Here is a 26,326-nt window from a genome sequence, read left to right as displayed (position 1 = left end):
CTGACTGCTGTCCAGAAGGCCATCATTGACACCCTCAAGCGAGAGGGTAAGACACAGAAAGACATTTCTGAACGAATAGGCTGTTCCCAGAGTGCTGTATCAAGGCACCTCAGTGGGAAATCTGTGGGAAGGCAAAAGTGTGGCAAAAAAACGCTGCACAACGAGAAGAGGTGACTGGACCCTGAGGAAGATTGTGGAGAAGGACCGATTCCAGACCTTGGGGGACCTGCGGAAGCAGTGGACTGAGTCTGGAGTAGAAACATCCAGAGCCACCGTGCACAGGCGTGTGCAGGAAATGGGCTACAGATGCCACATTCCCCAGGCCAAGCCACTTTTGGGCTACAGAGAAGCAGCACTGGACTGTTGCTCAGTGGCCCAAAGTACTTTTTTCAGATGTCATTCGGAAATCAAGGTGCCAGAGTCTGGAGGAAGACTGGGGAGAAGGAAATGCCAAAATGCCTGAAGTCCAGTGTCAAGTACCCACAGTCAGTGATGGTCTGGGGTGCCATGTCAGCTGCTGGTGTTGGTCCACTGTGATTTATCAAGGGCAGGGTCAATGCAGCTCGCTATCAGGAGATTTTGGAGCACTTCATGCTTCCATCTGCTGAAAAGCTTTATGGAGATGAAGATTTGGTTTTTCAGCACGACCTGGCACCTGCTCACAGTGCCAAAACCACTGGTAAATGGTTTACTGACCATAGTATTACTGTGCTCAATTGGCCTGCCAACTCTCCTGACCTGAACCCCATAGAGAATCTGTGGGATATTGTGAAGAGAAAGTTGAGAGACGCACGACCCAACGCTCTGGATGAGCTTAAGGCCGCTATCGAAGCATCCTGGGCCTCCATAACACCTCAGCAGTGCCACAGGCTGATCGCCTCCATGCCACGCCGCACTGAGGCAGTCATTTCTGCAAAAGGATTCCTGACCAAGTATTGAGTGCATAACTGAACATAATTATTTGAAGGTTGACTTTTTTTGTATTAAAAACACTTTTCTTTTATTGGTCGGATGAAATATGCTAATTTTTTGAGACAGGAATTTTGGGTTTTCATGAGCTGTATGCCAAAATCATCAGCATTAAAACAATAAAAGACCTGAAATAGTTCAGTTGGTGTGCAATGAATCCAAAATATATGAAAGTTTAATTTTTATCATTGCATTATGGAAAATAATGATCTTAATCACAATATGCAATAGTGCTGCAACGACGCGTTGACGTCATCGATGACGTCGACTACGGAAATACGCCGACGTTCGTGAAATGCGTCGACGCGTCGTGTCAGACGTTCATCTCGCGTAATGTTGGCTTCTGCTCCTGGTTCTATCACAAAAACCTAGACCGCGAATATCAAAAGTATGGGAATACTTTAAACAGAGGCCAAACAGTGTTTCCCACACATAGACTAATTTGTGGCGGACTGCCACATAATCAATAACGGCCGCCACATTCGTCATTCATTCATTTTTACGCTATTTAAAAGACGCACGCATATTCGTTTAGCTGCATTTCCTTAAGTTCTCTCTCCGCCCTTTTGCGCGTCTCTTACTCACACACACATGCGTTGCATTCGACCGTAAAACAAGTTTTATTGTATTTTGGCGCATTTAGTATGACATTGCTTTTAAAACCAGAGCAGTTGAATAAAAGAGTTGCGACACGCCTTCATCACGCGGCAGCGCACGGTCACGGCGCTCATATAATTCTAAAAAAACCAGCGCGGTGTCAATCAATACAGACCAGTGTTTCCCAACCGGGATCCCGAGCAAAAGTTGCGGGGACGCACTTACACTTCGGTTCATCTCGCATCTGATGACGCATCTTTAATATGGGTTGTAACTTGAAAATAATGCTGTATGTATGTTTCTGTCGATGGATACACGTGCTGACTCCTCAGGGATACACTACAACAACAGCGATAATAAAAGAAAAACGTGGGCAAAACGGTCTCTCTTTGTAAACTTTTTAAAACGCATGGACGTACGTGCTGCTGTACGTCCGAATATGAGCAGTCATTTTCACCGTCATCCCCCCCCCCCCCCCCCCCGTGTAGCCAGGAGACGCGAATGAGAAGATCTGTCTTTGTGCACTCGTCCCAAAGCGCGCTAATATTCAGTTATCTTTCAAATCCTGTGCTTAAACGGACAAACTCACAAAAAGTATGTCAAAATGTCATAGCCTACTCTATGCCTTAAGTGAACTTTATACAGAAAATACGACGACTATCCGTGGGTCTTAAAGGGGCAGTAGCATTCACTGCTGTCTGTTTAATGTCAAACAAAAGATAAAGACATCACTCACTGCTCCTGACTGAATAGCTTTTGTAAGTTTAATAAGGATTATTTTTTTTAATTTTAAACAGTTAAATGTGTGGTTATTTTACTTTTGATTAATTCATTGCATTTCTCTACCTAAAAACTAATGTTAGACCTACCTGAAAAGCATTGTTTATTTTATTCTCATCTTTGCTCAATAGTATTTATTTGTGCTGCTGCTTCTATTTAAGTTATCTGTTCTTATTTTCTTTATTTTCATTTGACAGTAGTCCTTTTTCCCCTGAACATAGCAAATACCGAACTGTACTGAAACGTGAACCTAAAACTGTGATACATAGCGAACTGTGAGCAGTCTGTACTGTTACACCTCTAGCGTAACTTATGTGAGGGGGTGCCACAGAATTGTGAAAAATTTCAAAGGGTAAAAAAATTAATCGTTAGATTAGTCGACTAATCGAAAAAATAATCGTTAGATTAGTCGACAGAAAAACTAATCGTTAGTTGCAGCTCTAATATGCAAAAAAAAATTAGGACCTGTAGTTTTTGAAACTGATTTCTTTAAAAGCAAATATCTTGCTTTGTTTTAAACTTTGAACCTTGTAACTTTGCAGATGTTGTTTATGCTCAAATAGCAACATTACACACTAGCTGAAGTTAGAAAAGTGAAATCGTGTTTTATCACCCCTTTAAGGCAATCTTTCTATGATTAACTCTGTGTGCTGTCCTTTGTTTTCTCAGAGTCGCAATGTTCTACAGCTCTTACAATATCTCCAGTCTTACACTATTATTTATATATATATATATATATATATATATATATATATATATATATATATATATATATATATAATATATTAGGGCCGGGACTCGATTAAAAAAATTAATCTAATTAATTAGAGGCTTTGTAATTAATTAATCGAAATTAATCGCATTTTAATCGCATATAAATATTTTACCTGAGAACAATGAGAAGTAATTTTTCACATGTATTTTTAGTATACCATTGAATAATGACTGAACACATAAGCTTAATCAACAAAATATTGTTTATTTATTTCAGTCCAGCAGACCAGCGCAATGTTTGCCATTAAGTGTAGCAAAAGCATATTTGTGATATTTGAGTCTCGATGTACTGCGGTGATATGCAAATTCCTTGTTGTATAGCTTGCACACAACCCTGCTCTTGACGACGCTTCCATTCTTTCGTTTTTTAAAACAAAATTTCCCATCCAAGGGGCCGAGCAAAGCGGTCTCATCAGCTTCTTCGTTCATGTTCACTCATGCCCTGCGTCTCAATCAGCTCCATAGTTACCTAGTCAGGGCACTGATCAAGACATAAGTCAATGGGCTGACTCCCTGATCAGTGCCCTGACTACTGAACTAGGGAGCTGATTGAGACGCACCCAAGGCTTGTTGTTGTCTTGACTCCGGAGCGCTAGTTGGTGTTCCAGTATAATCGGTCCGTCGAAACTGATTCATTGAAAAACGTTCCGCGGTGCAAAAATAAATGCGGTTAAATTTTTTGCGTAATTAATTAGCGTAAAAAGTCACGTAATTAATTAATCTTAATTAACGCGTTAAAGTCCCGGCCCTAACATATATATATATATATATATATATATATATATATATATATATATATATATATATATATATATATATATATATATATATATATTTTATACATAGCTCAGACAAAGTACTTGCATGTTTGTTATTTTGGTGGAGCAATTAATTATTAATATTATTAATTATTTTTATGAACAAATAATGGGTATAAAGCAAATATAGATAAACAGATCACACACTTGATGCTGTTGAAAGGCCCACTTACTCATTTTTTTTAATCCAGCAATGTAATGCAACGTCATATAACTTGAACAACCAGAAAATAATACAAAATGGGTCACAATGGATTTACAAACAAACAAAAACAAACTATATATATATATATATATATATATATATATATATATATATATATATATATATATATATATATATATATATATATATATATATATATATATTTTTTTTTTTTTTTTATATTAACAAAACAAACAAGAACAGTAAGGGAAACGTCTCGGTTATCTATGTAACCCTCGTTCCCTAAAGGAGGGAACGGAGACGTACGTCAGACTTAGACCGACGAATAGGGATCACTTTTGGGAGCCCCTATCAGCTTCGAGATTTAGAAAGTGGGCCAATGAACATTGGCGTGCGTGCTTTGCATATCGCACCCCGCCCCGCTGCGCGGGTATAAAGCGGAAGTGATCACTACGCAACATTGTTTTTCACTGAGGAGCCGATACAGAGACTCGAACTGCAGTGATGGTACAGCAACCGCAAGCCCGTTGTACGTGGCACCCCAGCCGATGGATGAGGCATCCGTGGAGACAATCGGATGCCTGGATACCTGTTCTAGGGGCACCCCCGCCCATAGAAACACAGGGTCCAACCATGGGCTGAACATTTGGCATCATCTCGGTGTAACTAAGACACGGAGGGGTCCGCTGTGCCACGCCCACCTTGGGACTCGGCCGTGTAGCCAGCGCTGAAGTGGTCTCATATGAAGCACCCTGAACGATGCGACCGCCGCTCTGGGTGCCATATGCCCCATTCAAATGCAGGATGGCGGTCTCTGAAATTGTTTCAGTGGGACCGCCATCCTGCATTTGAATGAATTCAAGCAGTTCAACACTGACTGGACGCGCTCCTCGGTGAGATGCGCTGTCAGGGCGACCGAATCCAGCTCCATACCGGGAAAAGGAAACCTCTGCGTCGGGCAGGGTTTGCTCTTCTCCCAGTTGACCTGAAGCCCCAACTGGCTGAGGTGCTCGAGCACCAAAAGCCAGAAGGGTGGGACCTCGTACTAATATGCTCGTTAGCCGAACACAGAGCACGGAAGAACCGAGACATGAAAGTACGCGTCCTTCAGGTCGATCGCTACAGGGCAATCTCGGGGACAAATGCGTCATAGGACGCGTTCCTGCGTTAACATTCTGTGAAGCTTGGGGGGACTCCGGACGAACTGAATTGCAGGCCACAGGACCTATAAGCGGAGGCGGACATCGGACACAGTTGCATCGCGACCGCCCGCTCCACCAGCAGGAGATCCTCATACCCCCTGGCCCACTTGCCATCAAGGGTAGTGAGGGGGGAGGAGCCACTAGGTCGTCCACGGGCACTAAACGGTGCTTTCCACGACCTAGTCAGCTCCTCATGCACCTCCAGGAAGAAAGGCACCGGGGCGGGACGCTGAGAACCAGCGCAGCCTGCCTCGAGAAACAAATCGTCCAACCTAGAAGGTTCGGGATGTGGTGGAGGGTTCCACTCAAGCCCGACCTTTTCGGCAGCCCGGGAAAGCATAGCCATCAACTCCGGGTCCGACTCGACCGTTGCTACTCTCCCAGAGGGAGGCAGTACAGTCAAATCTTCATCCCCAGAGGACTGAAACTCCCCCTCCGATGCAGCGATCGACATCTGTTCATCCGCGGGTGCCCCAAAAGACACAGTCGGCCGCGCATGTGGGGGGCCGACGGGGTTTCCCGGAAGCACCACCGGTTGCGCCGCTCGTGAGGGATTAGGGTCCCGCGGAGGCTCACTCTACGGGTTTGTCCTAACCGTAATCCTCAGGTCACCCCGGCCATCCATCAAAGTAGGTCTATTCTGCTGGGCAGGAATAGACCTAGATTGAGCTATGGGTAGAGGGACTCCACCTGCCCGGAGGAAGGCGAGTCTCGACCTAAGTGCCGAGATAGTCATGTTCCCGCAGTGAGAACACAAACTATCCACAAACGCTGCCTCTGCGTGCTGTAAGCCCAGACACGTGATACAGCACTTGTGACCGTCAGCGGGCGACAGGGAACGACCGCATCCAGAAAAGCACGCGTGGAAAGACATCCTGAAAAGGACGGCACGTCACCCGTGTAGCTCTTTTTGTGAGGAAAATCTGCACTTTTAGGTGTTGAAGCACCCAGGGATCGACCGTGGCAGAAATGACAGGGTTTGTGTGCAGCCTGTTTTCTGCTCTCACCAGAAAAAGGAACACGCCCACCGATCAAACTGTGTGTGGTGTGTGTGTGTAAGTGCAATTTGCTCTGTTTGCTGTTAAAACAGCAGCTCTCTCAGCAGCAGTGAGATCGCGATCGCCCTGTCTTGTGCTGTCTGGCCAACACGAGCGATTTCCCTCGGCACACGCTTTCTCTCTCTCTTGCTAGATCGCAGGCAGTCAGATGCTTCATCAACGCCGTTCGGCTCCGAAGTGAATGACAATGGTGTGTGGTGATCATTCTGTTTTATACCCGTGCAGCGGGGAGGGGTGCGATATGCAAAGCACGCACGCCAATGTTCATTGGCCCGTTTTCTAAATCTCGAACCTGATAGGGGCTCCCAGAAGTGATCCCCATTCGTCGGTCTAAGTCAGACGTACGTCGAACGTGACCGACTGAAGGGGAACTGAAGCGGCCTGACTACACTTGTTCTCCTGGACAGATCTAACTACCAATGGTGAGTGTTCTGGGTCTGTGCTTCCCTCACTGAACTTCTTAAATATCAAAACGTGAACTGAAAAATACGTACACTACCTGTTACTGATAAGAGATGAAAATAAAGAACATTTAATGTCGAATTAGGGTCAAAAGGTTCACAGAAAACACCAAAACACAAATTAAGCTATAATCAAAGCATGAGGATCCAAATCAAAGAGAGAGACGCCATTGATGACATCAAAGCTTATATAAAAGAAATCCCCAATGACATCACTCTGTGTTCAAGGACTGACGATTCCCTCTCACAATGCCACCTGTGGACTAAAATAAATGTGACCCACAGACACATACAACAGGGTTTTTCTGAAATTCTCTTCCAGATGTTGTTTGTTGTTTTATCTAGAAAACATTTTTCCAGACATGAAATGTTTTTTTGTTCAGTGAAGATCTGAATGGTGTCAGTATGATTCTTAGTAACTATTTCTGTTTCTTCTCCAGTTGTTCCTGTTGATGATGCAGTGAAGAAAGTGTCCGTGAAGGAGGGAGATACTTTAACTCTACAGACGGATGTTCCTGATATACAGAGTTATGATTTGATAGGATGGAGGTTTGAACAAAGCTTTCTTATAGCTGAATTCAATAGAAAGACTAAAAACTTCCCCACATATGATGGTCCTGATGAGCAATTCAAAGACAAACTACAGCTGGATAGTTCGACTGGATCTCTGATCATTAACAGCATAAAAATGATTCACTCTGGACTTTATGAAGTTGAAATCAGCAAAAGCAGCAAATTTACCATACACAAGTCATTCAGGGTGACTGTCAGCGGTGAGTAAAGTAATAATGATTTTATTTAGATCCGCACTGTGTGAATAGTTTAGATTAACACCTATTTGCAATGAATTGAGGCTAAGAAACAATTTTGTGGTACTGTTATATAATTGCACACTAATTGACATTTTATTATCTCAAGATGACTCGCCGTACCTGCTTCAGCGTTCTGTGATCAGTAGGGCTGGGTTTTGATTCAAATTTCAAGAATCGATTTGATTCTAATTCTCAAGATCTTGAATTGATTATCATTATTATATCCGATCCGATCTGATCCGATCTTCGAGATTTAGATAATTGTTTTTGAAGAAAGCATTATTTTTTCCAGCTGTTACCTGAATTACAGGACTGTAGTTATGCAACATATTGATACTATTATTATAGACATTCAACTGCAAATTAATGGAGTATTGATGGTTGTAAAGAACAATCCCCCTTCCAGAGTGCTCTAGTCAGCGAACGCGCGCTGTAGAGAGGGCGTGCGCTATCATGACATGGCAGCCATTACAACTTCCTGGCAGTAAGAGCGTGCTGCAGTGAGAACGGCTGTGACGTAAGCCACGTTTTTGACATATCCAGCAGCCCGAGTTTACTCATCTACCGTACTCTAGTATTCTCTGTCCTCCGCGGTTCTTACAGCAGCGGAACGAGAGAAGAGGAAGAGTGAGGAAAACTAGGTCTGTCCGCTGCGCTTCTTCAGCACGGTGGCGGCGGCGGCATAGTGATGAGAGCTTCGGCTCGAGTTTGTTTATCTACACTAGTATTCTCTGTCCATTGCGTTTCTGGAGTTTTCAAAGCTGCCATGTTCATTGTTTTAATGTCCTTCCACCTTGCGCGCATGCGTGAATTCAGTGACGTGGCAAATTAAAATTTACGGGGAAAATATAGGCCTATTATTAAATCGATCCTCTGAGTTACAGCTCGATCATTAGAAATTAATATGAAAATCGATTCAGAATTGGTGAATCGATTTTTTCAACACAGCCCTAGTGATCTAGCCTGACAAGCCAGACCCACATCAAGATGTTTGGTCTGGAAACTCACCATTGACAGCTCAATCCGAGGGGCGGGATAAACGGTTGTCTTTCAAACTCCCTCTGCAGGCGATAGGATAGCGCTACACCAACCGGAGCAACAAAGGTGAAGGGGAGCTCGCTGACAGATTAAACATTCACCGTATCCGGTCTGGTAAAACTCTGAACACATCTTCCCTTTTTAAGAATGACTTCAGTGCCGCTCTTTGTTCTTTTCTCAGAGAAAAGCTTAACTCCAAGTCGTCCAGAGTCGCGGTCAGAGCTGATTCGAAAGACCGCCGCCGTTCGCCAGTTTCTCTGTTTACTAGAAGCACGCAAACGCAACTCGGCCGTCGTCATTATGGCCCCGCCCGCCGACTCTATAGCCTGCCTTACACGATGTGATTGGCCCGGCAAGAGTTAGGGGAATACAGCTCAGAAGGGTATTGAGAGTTCCTAGACAACACTTGCGGGCAAATTAAATTTGCTGCCGCTAGGGTGCGTCTAGATTTCTAGGCTACTAGTGATCAGTTGTAGTGGTGGTTTTTGTGCAATGACAGACACTAGATGGCGCAATTGAAGAATCAGAATTGCAGGGAGCCATGTAAAAATATAAATGAATGATGCATGGTTCTGCACAAAGCATCTGGCGAATTAAATGAAAAGCGGTGGTTCCTTCCCTTTGTCCATGAAAAATGTCGTTTTTCTCTGCTCACTTCTTGGCGACTGCTTCCTTTCAGCACAAGTTTGGTTTTGTTGTAAAGTGCAGCATTCCAGCTTTATGAATATTCATAACAAATTCTCAGTGGCATGACTCTGAACCAATGAAATGCGATTTTCAATCTCATGCTGATGTAATAAGCAAAACAATCTGAATAAATATGGTGATTATCTCTAAGGCGCAGACCCAACTTAATATATAGTACTTACCATCTGATAGGGGTGTAACGATACACTTGTGTCACGATTCGATATGTATCTTGATACTAAACTCACGATGTGATATGTATCCTGATATTTTATGGCAAAATAAAGTTTTTATAAAGTTTTAAAGCTAACTCTGTTGTGTGCCCAGTAGGGCTGGGTGATATATCGAATATTAGCAATATATCATAATTTTGACCCTTACGAAAGGAAAATATATTTACCAATATATTACTTAAAAAATATTTTAATATATGGAATAATATATTGATGGTATTATAAAATATATTATATATTCATGTAATATATATCAAAATATACAAATGATTGCCACTTTCAATATATTGCAATATATTGGAAAATATAAGTATTAAATCCCATATATGTGAATATATTGCCTAATGTATTGCATGATATTTTCCAATATACTGCAATATATTTTTGTTTCGTAAGGGGACGACGATGTAAAATTTGAAAATATTGTGAATATCGAATATTTCAAATTCCAGCATAGGCTACTTTCCCAAAGAACGTTACCAGATAATGCAGATAGTGCAGAGGTCTGCTTCCACCTAGAGTTATAAATACTATATGTGCAATGCATGACAAAGAAAGAAACAGAAACATGTGCGCAGCGCGGGACGTGCTCGAGCTGCCGGACCTGAAGCGAAAGGCACACGCCTTTCAGACACCATATGATCGCGATTCAGATCTTTCATGGATTATTGGGCTTGAGTTTGGGTTTAAATGGTCTAAAATATGTAAAAAGGCATGGAGAGTATTCAGGTAAACACATTAAATATTAAAGGGGGGGTGAAACACTCAGTTTCAGTCAATCTCATGTCAATCTTGAGTACCTATAGAGTAGTATTGCATGCTGCATATCTCCGAAAAGTCTTTAGTTTTATTATATTTGTAAAAGAAATATGGGCTGTACCGAGTCTTTCCGGAAAAAACCGAGCCCCTGCAGGCGTATCGTGTGGGCGGAGCTAAAGAAAGACGAATGCGCAAAGCGGTGACGTCCTCAAGTGTGGAGAAACCCTTGCTATCGATCTCAGCTAATAGATATGATCCATTGATCCAGAATCTAATTCGGAGGCTGAAATAGAAACAGCAACAGCAGGACGTCCGTCTCTGTGGTATGTACAGTCAACATTTGTCTTTACTCTCAGTGTATGAGGACATGATTCGGTTTATGGACTATTGTATGAGACTAGACCTTAGAAGTAGCAAGCAAAACGGTTTTGCACATCAGACTAGTCTAACGTTATACAGAGAACAACAATGGAGTAACCGTTAGCGCATTTGAATGACGAAGCACGCGATCGTGTCGTTTACTGATGTTTACTCACGCGACGATAGCCAATAGCAGAGACATTTGAAGCAGTTTTACTCACCGGCTGCTTCCAAAGCAGGACCGAACCTTTATCGCTGGGACCGCTCCGTCAAAAACACACTTCTTTGGTATGATTTGGTGAAGTCCTGTGACAGCAGTGACCGTGGAGATCCACTTTGCGATGCGACTGAAGCATTTCTGCGTTCAAATCGGTTCAAATGCAGCGCTGCCTTCCCGGAATGCTGTGCTGAAGCGTTGAAGTCGCTCGACGTCACCCATAGGAATAAAGAGAAGCGCGGCGCTGACTATAACTGACATTAGTGTTCACGGACGACTGGATCTGCACCTGAGAGACTGTTTACGGCGTGCATTTCCTCTCTCTCCCTTCCATTCTATTAACGTCAAGCCGACCCATACTCGAAAAAAACTCTCCGAAACTTGTGAGAAACCGGAAGGAGTATTTTTGACACAGAAATACTCCATCAAACGTCCAACATTAGTTTTTGAAACTTTGACTATGTTTAGGATGGGAATCCAAGTCTTCAACAGTGTAAAAAGCTCAGTATGCATGAAACAGCATTTCACCCCCCCTTTAAGAAACATTGTATAGTTAATTTAAAGAGTGAAGACTAAGTAGTTTTTTTATATATATTTGATTATTTAATTTCTTTCTTGTTAAATAGACCTATAGCTGAAAAAAGCACAGTTTTTGTCATATTGTTTGTAATTTGTATGTTTTGCTTATTTTAAAGGGATACTTCACCGCTTTTTCATATTAAACTATGTTATTCCCTTAACTAAAACGAGTTGATACATACATCTCTCGTCTCAGTGTGTGCTCTTAATCTCTCTGACGCGCGGTGATGATCTGATAGCATTTAGCTTAGCCCACTAAGCCCAGTTCATTCACTATGGTACCAAACAGAGATCAAGTTAGAAGTACCAAACACCTCCACGTTTCCCCTATTTAAATACAGTTACACGAGTAGTTGAACGATCAAGTATGGTGACAAAATAAAACGTGGTACTTCTCTCCCTATTGACAGAAATGAGAGAGTGAGGGGGAGGTGTGAGGAAAAATCTTTCAGCCAGGACTTTTTACTGCGCCGAGCCGAAGTACTCTCAGAAGTGCTAATCTGCCATACATTATAGTTCTCCTTTTTAATCCGATTAGAGAAGTACCACGTTTTATTTTGTCACCATACTTGATGATTCAACTATTCGTGTAACTGTATTTAAATAGGGAAAAGATGGAGGTGTTTGGTACTTCTAACTTGATCTCTGTTTGGTACCATAGTGAATGAACTGGGCTTAGTGGGCTAAGCTAAATGCTATCAGGTCATCACCCCGCGTCAGAGAGATTAAGAGACGAGAGAGGTATGTATCAACTCACTAAATTTTCAACATTGAGTCCATAAAGCAAATAACAGCTTAACATCCAACATACTACTCTCTGAACACCTTCTTCTCTCTCCCTCTAAAACACACTAAACTTTGTTACATTTGTTTTTTTTTCTCTCTCTCTCTCTCTCTCTCTCTCTCTCTCTCTCTCTCTCTCTCTCTCTCTCTCTCTCTCTCTCTCTCTCTCTCTCTCTCTCTCTCTCTCTCTCTCTCTCTCTCTCTCTCTCTCTCTCACTGTTTTATGGGGACATTCCATAGACATAATGGTTTTTATACTGTACAAACCGTATTTTCTATCCCCTTACACTGCCCCTACCCATCACACACACACACACACACACACACACACACACACACACACTGCCCCTAAACCTACCCATCACAGGAAACATTCTGCATTTTTATTTTCTCAACAAAAAAAACAAAAAAAAACTCCTTCTGTATGATTTATAAGATGTTTTCCTTATGGGGACCAAAAAATGTCCCCACAAGGACAAGGATTTCGGATACTGCCATGTTTATGGCGGTATTCTCTCTCTCTCTCTCTCTCTCTCTCTCTCTCTCTCTCTCTCTCTCTCTCTCTCTCTCTCTCTCTCTCTCTCTCTCTCTCACTCACACTCACACTCACACTCACACTCACACACACGCTCTCTCGCACGCACGCACGATTTTTCCCACTCACTTAGCTCACTAACTAACCTTTTTAGGCAGACTGGCTCTTCAAATGACGGATGATATTGGAGGTTGTCGTCTGGCTGTCCGTCCGTGATTTTAATGTTGCATGTCTTGAAACATGCAACGTTCGTGTGTGTAACTTTCGTCTCTTGCCATCTTGCGAATAATTGATGAAGCCGAAAGCGATGACCCTCGGTATCCCTCTGGGCTGGCTGACATGTTGATGTGATATCTGATCTAAGTGGGCGTGGTGTGCATAAGGTACCAGAGGGCATGACTGATGATAGTGTCGTGATCCAGTCATGACAGCACTATTCTCTATTCTCCAGCTGGGCCAACTTTGTGTTTATTAAATAATTTATATATTTTATATTCAAACTGAAAACATGATGTGATTAACACTCAAGTCATTCAAGTCATTCAAGTCATCGTGTCTCAAGTCAAGTCCCGAGTCTTTAACTTCTAAGTCCGAGTCAAGTCTCAAGTATTTTCTATTTTGTCAAGTCAAGTCACAAGTCATAAAAATAGCAACTCGAGTCCAAGTCACCATGTCTCAAGTCCCCATGTCTGGAAACCGCAAGTCCGATTGAGACGAAACCAGCCTCAGAAGTTCGGAAACATAGGTCGATAGCTTAATGCTAATACACAAATCTCAAAATATTGATAGTAAGGAGGGGTAGTAAAATCCAATCAAAGTCAGGTGTCAGTCATTTTTTACGTGTTTTTTTAATATAAATGTCTATAACTCCAAAACAAAAAGAGATATTTTCCCCAAACTTGACACACATATGTATGGGCTCACTATGAGGACACATAAAAAAATTGGTGGAATTGTGCCTCTTGGTGGCGCTATAATAAAACAAAACATGAAATGCCAATTGACTTCAATGCAGTACTATGGTATAAAATGCTAATGCTATACTTTATGAATGCATTAGCGTATCGTTACAAAACTCAGTATGTGTCTTCCACCTCATGTCCTGAAGAGACTCAAAAAGTTTTGGGGCAGCGCCACCTTGTGGTCAAAAGTTGTAATAAAAATGCTAATAACTTTTGATTAAATTAACCCATTGTAATGAAACTGGTCATAATACATTCAATGGCTCATGCCGAGAACACGGATACCAATTTTGCAAACCTATCTGTCCTCCATCTTGTTATTTGTTAAAAACCTACTTTTTCAAACTCATCCTAGGCCGTTTGTCCGATTTTCACCAAAATTGAACCGTATCGTCTTCAGACCATGCCAACAAATTGTTATGGTTTTCGTGTTGATAGACAAAACAGTTTTCATATACCACTGCAAAAGAGTTGAGCCATGATGCCAAAATGACTCTTGAGGCTGTATCTCTGCAATGCTTTGACATGTTGACACCAAACTTTGCATGAGTCATCTCAATCTGACTACGCCACATCAATTTCGTAACAGTGCCACCTATTAGTCGAAAGTGATAAACCATTAAATCATTATTATTGACTGTATTTTAAATTGTACTGCTATTTTGCCTAAAATCAACTTAATAGGTCTTTAAAAAAAAAAAAAAAAAAAAAAAAAAACTATTTTGTAAATACACGTAGAAAATATGAAAACAGCCTCTATAAAATGGATTTATATTCCGCAATTTTTAATGTAAGTAATAATAGCAAAAAATTTTATAAATAAATTTCTTCCAGAACTTCATTTCTTCACTGTTAGTAGCTGCGAGGTAAATTATGGTTGTGCTATATTGACAAGTTTGTAGTTTCCACTTTACCCCATCATGTATTTACATACTGATTTACATGTATTCAGCTGATTCACCACAGAACCTGTAATGTTCAACCTTTAAGTTTTATCTTTTTAGTTTTGTCATTATATCTCCCTTTGACCTGGCTCCTAATTTTTAAATATAATTTCTCCTGCTTTTTTTGAACAAAGGTCGGTACTTGTTGTTCTTCCCTTTTTGCGTCTCCCTTTTCACTCTTACTTTTGGCTTTATAATTTTTTCCACTCAATGATTCAGTTTCTCTGCACATAACTATATCAAATGTTCTCTCAGTTGGTGGCCATCTTTTTTGTCCTTTTTCCCTATTTTTTGGAGGCTGTCCTATAGCATCTCTGCATAATTGATGTCTTGACCTTGGCATCTCTAAAGGTGTTGATGTCATTATAAAAATCTAAATTATTATCACTATATTTTTCACACCTTTTTAGTAGGCGATACCTTTCTAATCTCAGCTTATGTCTTTTCTTAATTATCACAAGGATGATCGGACAATATTAAGATATTTGATTAGTCTTTCTCAGGTATCTTACAATGCCAGTTCCTCTATTTAAGGTCCACTGTTGGGGATGACAGTTACCAATAAAATCTATCAAAGTGTTGATCAAAGTGTATGTTGGAATGGATTTCCCAATTTCTGGTTTATAAAATAGTCATAAATAAAAGGTGAACTCTTTCTCTCCTTCCCCTTCTTCTCTCACTCTCTCACACACCTTGGTTTCTCTGTGGTCTTAGTTCAAATACCAGGCAGTTGAGTATTGCCAATGTTCGTGTGGCAGTTTAGTGCGAGTTAAACTATTTTCTCCCATGTCCCTATTCAATCTACATCTCCAGTGAAGCCAATATAATAGTTTGTCCCTCAGATAAACCTACTGCTCATGGTTGCAAGCACTGATAATATAGCTGGATCTGCCAGCAGCAATTGTTCAATTTGTCGCCCTTCTTGCCTTCCCAAAAGCCTTGAACAATAGTAAGCTCCTACTCCCACAATTTAACTTTATTCCACAAAGTTGTCATGGAACGGGGAATAAACAGACGGCAGGCAGAGAAGCAGGATCCAAATGCAAGGGAAATGTAATAACCAAAAACAATAAAAAATCAAGAACAAAATAACACTGAGCAAACGAAAAGAAAACACGGGGAACAGAGAACTGCGAAATACCTGCATAACAGCAAACATTGACCGACAGAGAACAACTGAATCACAGAGGTATAAATACACACCAGGGAACAATGCTAACAAGATAACAAGGGGAGTGGTAAATGGGAAACACCTGGGAAAACTAATCAACATAAAAAAAACTACAAGAACTACAAACTCCACAGGAAACAAGGAACAATACACAGATACCTTCAATATAAAAGTCTCACAGAGTGCCAGACACTGAACAGATGTGACAAAAGTGTCTGCTGATCCTAGCCCTTGCTCTTCTACTGAAATTGGAACAGCTCTTGCCCACGGCACACTAGCTCATCCTGCATTCATCTTTATTAGGCTATATCTTAATCGTTAATTTGCACAACAATTTTACTACAGTATAATCTTCTTTAAAGCTTTTTACAACCTTTTATATTATCTACAAAATTATACAAACTTCCACCGCTATTTATTTGGGTCTGCCCACTTTTCACAAGGCTTGCCCTATTCTTTTGACAACCCAGCCTTTCCTGTGAATTACACTCTTAAAAATGCTGGGTTAAAAACAACCCAAGAGGGGTTGAAAATGGACTAACCCAGCAATTGGGTTGTTTTAACCCAATGGTTGAGTTGTTTTAACCCCGCAATTGGGTTGTTTTAACCCAATGGTTGGGTTAAATGTTGCTCAAGACAACCCAATTGCTGGGTTAGTCCATTTTCAAGCCAACTTGGATTGTTTTTAGTCCAGCCTTCAATTCAACACTTTAAGAAAATCTCTCAGAGTTGAAGTTCCAGGTCTCAGAAAATATTAACTTTTTTGTAGAAAGAATAAAGTGAGATGCCAGCTGAACATCTGACCATCTCATTCTCAGCTCACACGTTTATACAGTTTAACCAATCATCTCATTTGCAGGTGCTCTTCTACCTTTCTCGTTTTGGAATATCCCAAGTACTCCCCAACACATTCGCCACAGTTACTTCATTGATTGGCTATCTTGTTCTCTTTTTAAGGGTGGTCGACTGACAACTTCTCTTCAAAAGCATTTTTTGATTGGTGTAACTTCTCTCAGTCATGTAGGCAATAAGGCCTCAGAAAAATTCTAAGCAAATTAATTCTACAATTGTTTTCTATAGGGGTGTCCCAGAGTGCTCCCAGGCATTTGTAATATCCACAAGAAGAAGTCATGACCAGCTTTCTAACATGAAGCAGGCAAAGAAAAGTACAGCGTGGGAGCACTTTAAAATTGAGAGTGACGGGGCAAAATGCAAGTATTGCAATGCAGTGCTTACCGCATTTTTCAGGCTATAAGTCGCTCTGGAGTATAAGTCGCATCAGTCAAAAAATGCGTCATGAAGAGGAAAATAACATAAGTCGCACTGGACTATAAGTCGCATTAGGGCAGAAGCAGAGCGGGAGCCGCACGCACTGTGCATAACGGAGCAGAAGAAAGAAAGTTTGAAGTGAGAAACTTGTGAGGGACTAGAGAAAAGCAGACGTTACTTTAACTGTAATGAAGAAAACAAAAAAAGCTAATCGCGGACTGAAAGCAAGATAGCCAGAGCTGAAGGAACGAGTCCACAGATGCTTGAACTCTCTGCCGGGAGAGGCTCAGCAGCCGCGCGAGTCAAACGCTGTGTCTGTGTGAATCATTCTCGGCTGCATATTTTACTACATGCCCTAATCATGACGGCGCCCTCGCGGCCACTCGCATTGCTCGTGAACTGGAGCGCATCTCATCCTAATTTAACGAAACTCAGCGTACGCCTCGCAGACATGAAATAGATCTTAAGAAACTTGAAATGTCTTTTAACAATTTAAAACGAAAAGAAATAGGCTACTCTCTGATTATGTAATCCATGATGTGCATTTCTCTCTATAGGCGCGTTCACTACGGAGATGGCAGTCGTCAAATTAATAAACTAATAATAACCCTGACGCACACTATGGTTAACCGAGTATTAACCGCTAAGGGCCTCGGTTAACGGTTAATGAAAATCTTGAAAACGTGCAGCCCTAGATTTCTATAGGATAAATAAAATATTCATCAACATCTCTGAAAAATAATGTAAGCCCTGTTGACTTCATTTATATATTATATTGTATATTTACACCTTTGTTTTTATTTTATTATTATATCAATGATAAAATAAATAAATAAATAAAATACTTTGGCCTAAATGGTTTATCATTCTTGTTTTGTTTTAGATATTTTATTACCTTGTAAGGTTCAATTTCTAAAATAGGGAAATTAGTATATCTGTACTGCTCAGTCACTCGCCAATAGTCCTAAAAACCAACATGAAAGTGAATCATGATAAGATCGGGAATCGTGGTCATGCCTGAAAAAAAAAATGGTGATATAATATTTGTGCCGCATAGTCCACCCCTATTGACAAGTATGTCTCTTATTTGTACCACAAGTGTTTCTTAGTTAGTCTAGGAAATGTTAAAGTAAACTGGAAGACACTGATGATTTATGTTAGTTATCTATGAACATGTCAGAGTCCATGACATCTGCAGTGAAAGCTTTAAGACTGTTGACACATTTCTGAAGGTTCTTAAAGGGGGGGTGAAATGCTGTTTCATGCATACTGAGCTTTTTACACTGTTAAAGACTTGGATCCCCATCCTAAACAAAGACAAAGTTTCAAAAACTAATGTTGGACGTTTGATGGAGTATTTCTGTGTCAAAAATTCTCCTTCCGGTTTCTCACAAGTTTCGGAGAGTTTTTTTCGAGTATGGGTCGACTTGACGTTAATAGAGCGGAAGGTCCTTGTATGAGCCGTACAGGCTCTTCTCCCGGTAGGGTGCGCACGCGTGACTAGAGCGAGAGAGGAAATGCACGCCCATAAACACTCTCTCAGCTGCAGATCCAGTCGTCCGTGAACACTTATGATGCGCCACGCTCCCGCTCCACTTTATTCCTATGGGTGACATCAAGCGACTTCAACGCTTCAGCACAGCATTCCGGGAAGGCAGCGCTGCATTTGAACCGATTTGAACGCAGAAATGATGGGAAGCTTCACAACATTGCGGATTTCCACGGTCAATGCTGTTACAGGACTTAACCAAATCATACCAAAGAAGTGTGTTTTTGACGGAGCGGTCCCAGCGATAAAGGTTCGGTCCTGCTTTGGAAGCAGCCGGTGAGTAAAACTGCTTCAAATGTCTGTGCTGTTGGCTATCGTCGCGTAAGTAAACATCAGTAAACGACACGATCGCGTGCTTCGTCATTCAAATGCGCTAACGGTTACTCCATTGCTGTTCTCTGTATAACGTTACACTAGTCTGACGTGCAAAACCGTTTTGCTTGCTACTGCTAAGGTTTAGTCGCATACAATAGTCCATAAACCGAATCATGTCCTCATAAACTGCGAGTAAAGACACACAAATGTTGACAGGCCACTAAATACAGTCCATACCACAGAGACGGACGTCCTGCTGTTACTGTTTCTCCTGTTCAATTTATTTCATCCTCCAGATCTGATTCTGGATCACGTATTAGCTGAATCCGATCGATAGCATACATGGGTTTCTCCACGCTTGAGGACGTCACAGCTTTATGCACGCTTGTGATTCTTTAGCTCCGCCCACACGATACGCCTCCAGGCGCTCGTTTTTTTCCGGAAAGACTCGGTACAGCCCATATTTTTTTTAATAAATATAATAAAACTAAAGACTTTTCGGAGATATAAAGGATGCAATACTACTCTATAGGTACTCAAGATTGACATGAGATTGACTGAAACTGAGTGTTTCACCCCCCCCCTTTAAACTGTTAAATCTGCATTTACTGCTTGTAATGTTTTAATGAAAGCAGTTCTATGTTGACATCAAACTCCTGCTGTAACACACAGTAATACAGGAGATGAACACAGAGAATAAGAGAATCATGATATCTGAAGTTACATTAGAGGATCATTTATGATTCACTCCTCACAGATTCATATTCATATTGATATAGATCAGTCTGTCAGATTCACTCACACTAATGACTGTCTTTATCTGATTCAGATTCATATTGATATAGATCAGACTGTCAGATTCACTCACACTAATGACTGTCTTTATCTGTTTCAGATTCATATTGATATAGATCAGACTGTCAGATTCACTCACACTAATGACTGTCTTTATCTGATTCAGATTCATATTGATATAGATCAGACTGTCAGATTCACTCACACTAATGACTGTCTTTATCTGATTCAGATTCATATTGATATAGATCAGACTGTCAGATTCACTCACACTAATGACTGTCTTTATCTGATTCAGATTCATATTGATATAGATCAGACTGTCAAATTCACTCACACTAATGACTGTCTTTATCTGATTCAGATTCATATTGACATAGATCAGACTGTCAGATTCACTCACACTAATGACTGTCTTTATCTGTTTCAGATTCATATTGATATAGATCAGACTGTAAGATTCACTCACACTAATGACTGTCTTTATCTGATTCAGATTCATATTGACATAGATCAGACTGTAAGATTCACTCACACTAATGACTGTCTTTATCTGATTCAGATTCATATTGATATAGATCAGACTGTCAGATTCACTCACACTAATGACTGTCTTTATCTGATTCAGATTCAGATTCCTATTGATATAGATCAGACTGTAAGATTCACTCACACTAATGACTGTCTTTATCTGATTCAGATTCATGTTGATATAGATCAGACTGTCAGATTCATTCACACTAATGACTGTCTTTATCTGATTCAGATTCATATTGATATAGATCAGACTGTCAGATTCACTCACACTAATGACTGTCTTTATCTGATTCAGATTCATATTGATATAGATCAGACTGTAAGATTCACTCACACTAATGACTGTCTTTATCTGATTCAGATTCATATTGATATAGATCAGACTGTCAGATTCACTCACACTAATGACTGTCTTTATCTGATTCAGATTCAGATTCATATTGATATAGATCAGACTGTAAGATTCACTCACACTAATGACTGTCTTTATCTGATTCAGATTCAGATTCATATTGATATAAATCAGACTGTAAGATTCACTCACACTAATGACTGTCTTTATCTGATTCAGATTCATATTGATATAGATCAGACTGTCAGATTCACTCACACAAATGACTGTCTTTATCTGATTCAGATTCATATTGATATATATCAGACTGTCAGATTCACTCACACTAATGACTGTCTTTATCTGTTTCAGATTCATATTGATATAGATCAGACTGTCAGATTCACTCACACTAATGACTGTCTTTATCAGATTCATATTCATATTGATATAGATCAGACTGTCAGATTCACTCACACTAATGACTGTCTTTATCAGATTCAGATTCATATTGATATAGATCAGACTGTCAGATTCACTCACACTAATGAATGTCTTTATCTGATTAAGATTCAGATTCATATTGATATAGATCAGACTGTCAGATTCACAGACACTAATGACTGTCTTTATCTGATTCAGATTCATATTGATATAGATCAGACTGTCAGATTCACTCACACTAATGACTGTCTTTATCTGATTCAGATTCATATTGATATAGATCAGTCTGTCAGATTCACTCACACTAATGACTGTCTTTATCTGATTCAGATTCATATTGATATAGATCAGACTGTCAGATTCACTCACACTAATGACTGTCTTTATCTGATTCAGATTCATATTGATATAGATCAGTCTGTCAGATTCACTCACACTAATGACTGTCTTTATCTGATTCAGATTCATATTGATATAGATCAATCACTTTGGGGATGATATGCACTAGATGTACGGTGTGTGATGCCTAGTGACTTAAAAACTTAGTTAAAGCTTTAACAACTACCTTGGCTGTAATCTTACGTAGAGGAATAGCCTCTGGATACCTAGTAGCAGTACACATGATTGTAAGCAGAAATTGATTACCGGATTTTGACTTTGGTAATGGCCCTACACAGTCCACTATCACGTGTTCAAAAGGTTCCCCCAACACAGGGATTGGAATTAACGGAGCTGGTGGTATCACCTGGTTAGGTTTTCCTGCGTACTGACACACATGACAGGTCTTACAATACTGAATCACATCACGTTTAAGCCCATACCAAAAAAAATGTTGCAGGACACGGTTATAGGTCTTGGTAACACCTAAATGACCTGACAACAAATGATCATGTGCCAACGACAAAACTTGTTGACGAAAAACAGTGGGAACTACTACCTGATAGACTATTTTAGGGAGACGTAACAATCAGTCTGTCAGATTCACTCACACTAATGACTGTCTTTATCTGATTCAGATTCATATTGATATAGATCAGACTGTCAGATTCTCTCACACTAATGACTGTCTTTATCTGATTCAGATTCATATTGATATAGATCAGACTCAGATTCACTCACACTAATGACTGTCTTTATCTGTTTCAGATTCAGATTCATATTGATATAGAACAGACTGTCAGATTCTCTCACACTAATGACTGTCTTTATCTGATTCAGATTCATATTGATATAGATCAGACTCAGATTCACTCACACTAATGACTGTCTTTATCTGATTCAGATTCATATTGATATAGATCAGTCTGTCAGATTCACTCACTAATGACTGTCTTTATCTGATTCAGATTCATATTGATATAGATCAGACTGTCAGATTCACTCACACTAATTACTGTCTTTATCTGATTCTGATTCAGATTCATATTGATATAGATCAGTCTGTCAGATTCACTCACACTAATGACTGTCTTTATCTGTTTCAGATTCATATTGATATAGATCAGACTGTCAGATTCACTCAAACTAATGACTGTCTTTATCTGATTCAGATTCATATTGATATAGATCAGTCTGTCAGATTCACTCACACTAATGACTGTCTTTATCTGATTCAGATTCAGATTCATATTCATATTGATATAGATCAGACTGTCAGATTCACTCACACTAATGACTGTCTTTATCTGATTCAGATTCAGATTCATATTGATATAGACCAGAATGTCAGATTCACTCACACTAATGACTGACTTTATCTGATTCAGATTCAGATTCATATTGATATAGATCAGACTGTCAGATTCACTCACACTAATGACTGTCTTTATCTGATTCAGATTCATATTGATATAGATATAGATCAGACTGTCAGATTCACTCTCACTAATGACTGTCTTTATCTGATTCAGATTCAGATTCATATTGATATAGATATAGATCAGACTGTCAGATTCACTCACACTAATGACTGTCTTTATCTGTTTCAGATTCATATTGATATAGATCAGACTGTCAGTTTCACTCACACTAATGACTGTCTTTATCAGATTCAGATTCATATTGATATAGATCAGACTGTCAGATTCACTCACACTAATGACTGTCTTTATCTGTTTCAGATTCATATTGATATAGATCAGACTGTCAGATTCACTCACACTAATGTCTGTCTTTATCTGTTTCAGATTCATATTGATATAGATCAGACTGTCAGATTCACTCACACTAATGACTGTCTTTATCTGATTCAGATTCATATTGATATAGATCAGTCTGTCAGATTCACTCACACTAATGACTGTCTTTATCTGATTCAGATTCATATTGATATAGATCAATCACTTTGGGGATGATATGCACTAGATGTACGGTGTGTGATGCCTAGTGACTTAAAAACTTAGTTAAAGCTTTAACAACTACCTTGGCTGTAATCTTACGTAGAGGAATAGCCTCTGGATACCTAGTAGCAGTACACATGATTGTAAGCAGAAATTGATTACCGGATTTTGACTTTGGTAATGGCCCTACACAGTCCACTATCACGTGTTCAAAAGGTTCCCCCAACACAGGGATTGGAATTAACGGAGCTGGTGGTATCACCTGGTTAGGTTTTCCTGCGTACTGACACACATGACAGGTCTTACAATACTGAATCACATCACGTTTAAGCCCATACCAAAAAAAATGTTGCAGGACACGGTTATAGGTCTTGGTAACACCTAAATGACCTGACAACAAATGATCATGTGCCAACGACAAAACTTGTTGACGAAAAACAGTGGGAACTACTACCTGATAGACTATTTTAGGGAGACGTAACAATCAGTCTGTCAGATTCACTCACACTAATGACTGTCTTTATCTGATTCAGATTCATATTGATATAGAACAGACTGTCAGATTCTCTCACACTAATGACTGTCTTTATCTGATTCAGATTCATATTGATATAGATCAGACTCAGATTCACTCACACTAATGACTGTCTTTATCTGATTCAGATTCATATTGATATAGATCAGTCTGTCAGATTCACTCACTAATGACTGTCTTTATCTGATTCAGATTCATATTGATATAGATCAGACTGTCAGATTCACTCACACTAATTACTGTCTTTATCTGATTCTGATTCAGATTCATATTGATATAGATCAGTCTGTCAGATTCACTCACACTAATGACTGTCTTTATCTGTTTCAGATTCATATTGATATAGATCAGACTGTCAGATTCACTCAAACTAATGACTGTCTTTATCTGATTCAGATTCATATTGATATAGATCAGTCTGTCAGATTCACTCACACTAATGACTGTCTTTATCTGATTCAGATTCAGATTCATATTCATATTGATATAGATCAGACTGTCAGATTCACTCACACTAATGACTGTCTTTATCTGATTCAGATTCAGATTCATATTGATATAGACCAGAATGTCAGATTCACTCACACTAATGACTGACTTTATCTGATTCAGATTCAGATTCATATTGATATAGATCAGACTGTCAGATTCACTCACACTAATGACTGTCTTTATCTGATTCAGATTCAGATTCATATTGATATAGATATAGATCAGACTGTCAGATTCACTCTCACTAATGACTGTCTTTATCTGATTCAGATTCAGATTCATATTGATATAGATATAGATCAGACTGTCAGATTCACTCACACTAATGACTGTCTTTATCTGTTTCAGATTCATATTGATATAGATCAGACTGTCAGTTTCACTCACACTAATGACTGTCTTTATCAGATTCAGATTCATATTGATATAGATCAGACTGTCAGATTCACTCACACTAATGACTGTCTTTATCTGTTTCAGATTCATATTGATATAGATCAGACTGTCAGATTCACTCACACTAATGTCTGTCTTTATCTGTTTCAGATTCATATTGATATAGATCAGACTGTCAGATTCACTCACACTAATGACTGTCTTTATCTGATTCAGATTCAGATTCATATTGATATAGATCAGACTGTCAGATTCACTCACACTAATGACTGTCTTTATCTGATTCAGATTCAGATTCATATTGATATAGATCAGTCTGTCAGATTCACTCACACTAATGACTGTCTTTATCTGTTTCAGATTCATATTGATATAGATCAGACTGTCAGATTCACTCACACTAATGTCTGTCTTTATCTGATTCAGATTCATGTTGATATAGATCAGACTGTCAGATTCACTCACACTAATGTCTGTCTTTTTCAGATTCAGGTTCAGGTCTGTCTGCTGGAGCTGTAGTAGGAATCTGTGTTGCTCTTCTGGGGTTTGGAGCTTTAGCTGGAGCTGTGATTTACTATCGCCGCCAGATCTATAAACTACAAAGACAAATGCGTAAGTATTACAGCAGATAAAGCAAGAGAAAAATCTTGAGCCTTATTATGTTTCAGTAAACATGAAAAATATAACAAAAGGAAATGTTGTTTTTGTTTTATAATGAAGGACTTTAAATACATTTTATAACATTAAACACTTATTTTATTGTGTGTGTAGCGATGAAATGCAAAGTTTTGGTTTCGGTCACAGTATTTATAACTAGCTTTACCAACAGAAGCCTGTGCAATACCTCCATTTAGATCTCAAATAGATTTAGACTGTGCACTTTACATCTGGTCAGGTTCAGCTCAGGCTGGTTATGATGCTTTTCATACCAAAGAAATGGAAACATATTTAAAATGTAATCTATTTTAATTTAATATTTCTTAATAGAAAAGTTATAGATTTATTTTATCTGATAAGAAATGCAGAGCAGTAGCTGCAATGTCCTAAATGTCAAAATAATAAACAATCATGTCTCACAAAACTGGATGAAAAACAGAAATGAAAAATAAATATACAGAAGCCTTCTCTGACTAAACTGCAAAAAAACTGCTTTTCTTACTTAGTATTTTTGTCTTGTTTCTAGTCTAAATATCTAAAAATTCTTACATTAAGAAACATTTACTAGACAAGTACAAATTATTGTCTTGTTTTGGGGAAAAATAACTCAAAATTAAGAGAGTTTTTGCTTAAAATAAGCAAAATAATCTGCCAGTGGGTTAAGTAAAATAATCTTGTTTTAAGATTATTTTGCTTACCCCATTGGCAGAAATATTATTTTTGTATTACATGGCCTGCCCGATCGGTGGATATAAGTGCGAA

At 39.5% G+C, this 26,326-nt stretch overlaps 1 protein-coding gene across 1 annotated transcript in view; it reads left to right on the top strand.

The window, feature by feature from the left end:
* Positions 1 to 26,326, top strand: part of LOC137039998 (uncharacterized) — a 56,092-nt gene that overhangs the window by 6,878 nt on the left and 22,888 nt on the right. The window contains exons 3-4 of the mRNA XM_067415397.1: positions 7,266 to 7,598; positions 25,394 to 25,519. Of these exons, the coding sequence (XP_067271498.1) occupies positions 7,266 to 7,598; positions 25,394 to 25,519 (459 nt within the window). The remainder of the gene's footprint in view (positions 1 to 7,265; positions 7,599 to 25,393; positions 25,520 to 26,326) is intronic.

Source organism: Pseudorasbora parva, chromosome 14 (assembly GCF_024679245.1).
Source record: "Pseudorasbora parva isolate DD20220531a chromosome 14, ASM2467924v1, whole genome shotgun sequence".
In the NCBI taxonomy this organism is placed as follows: Eukaryota; Metazoa; Chordata; class Actinopteri; order Cypriniformes; family Gobionidae; genus Pseudorasbora; species Pseudorasbora parva.
This window is presented reverse-complemented; position numbering and strand designations above follow the sequence as displayed.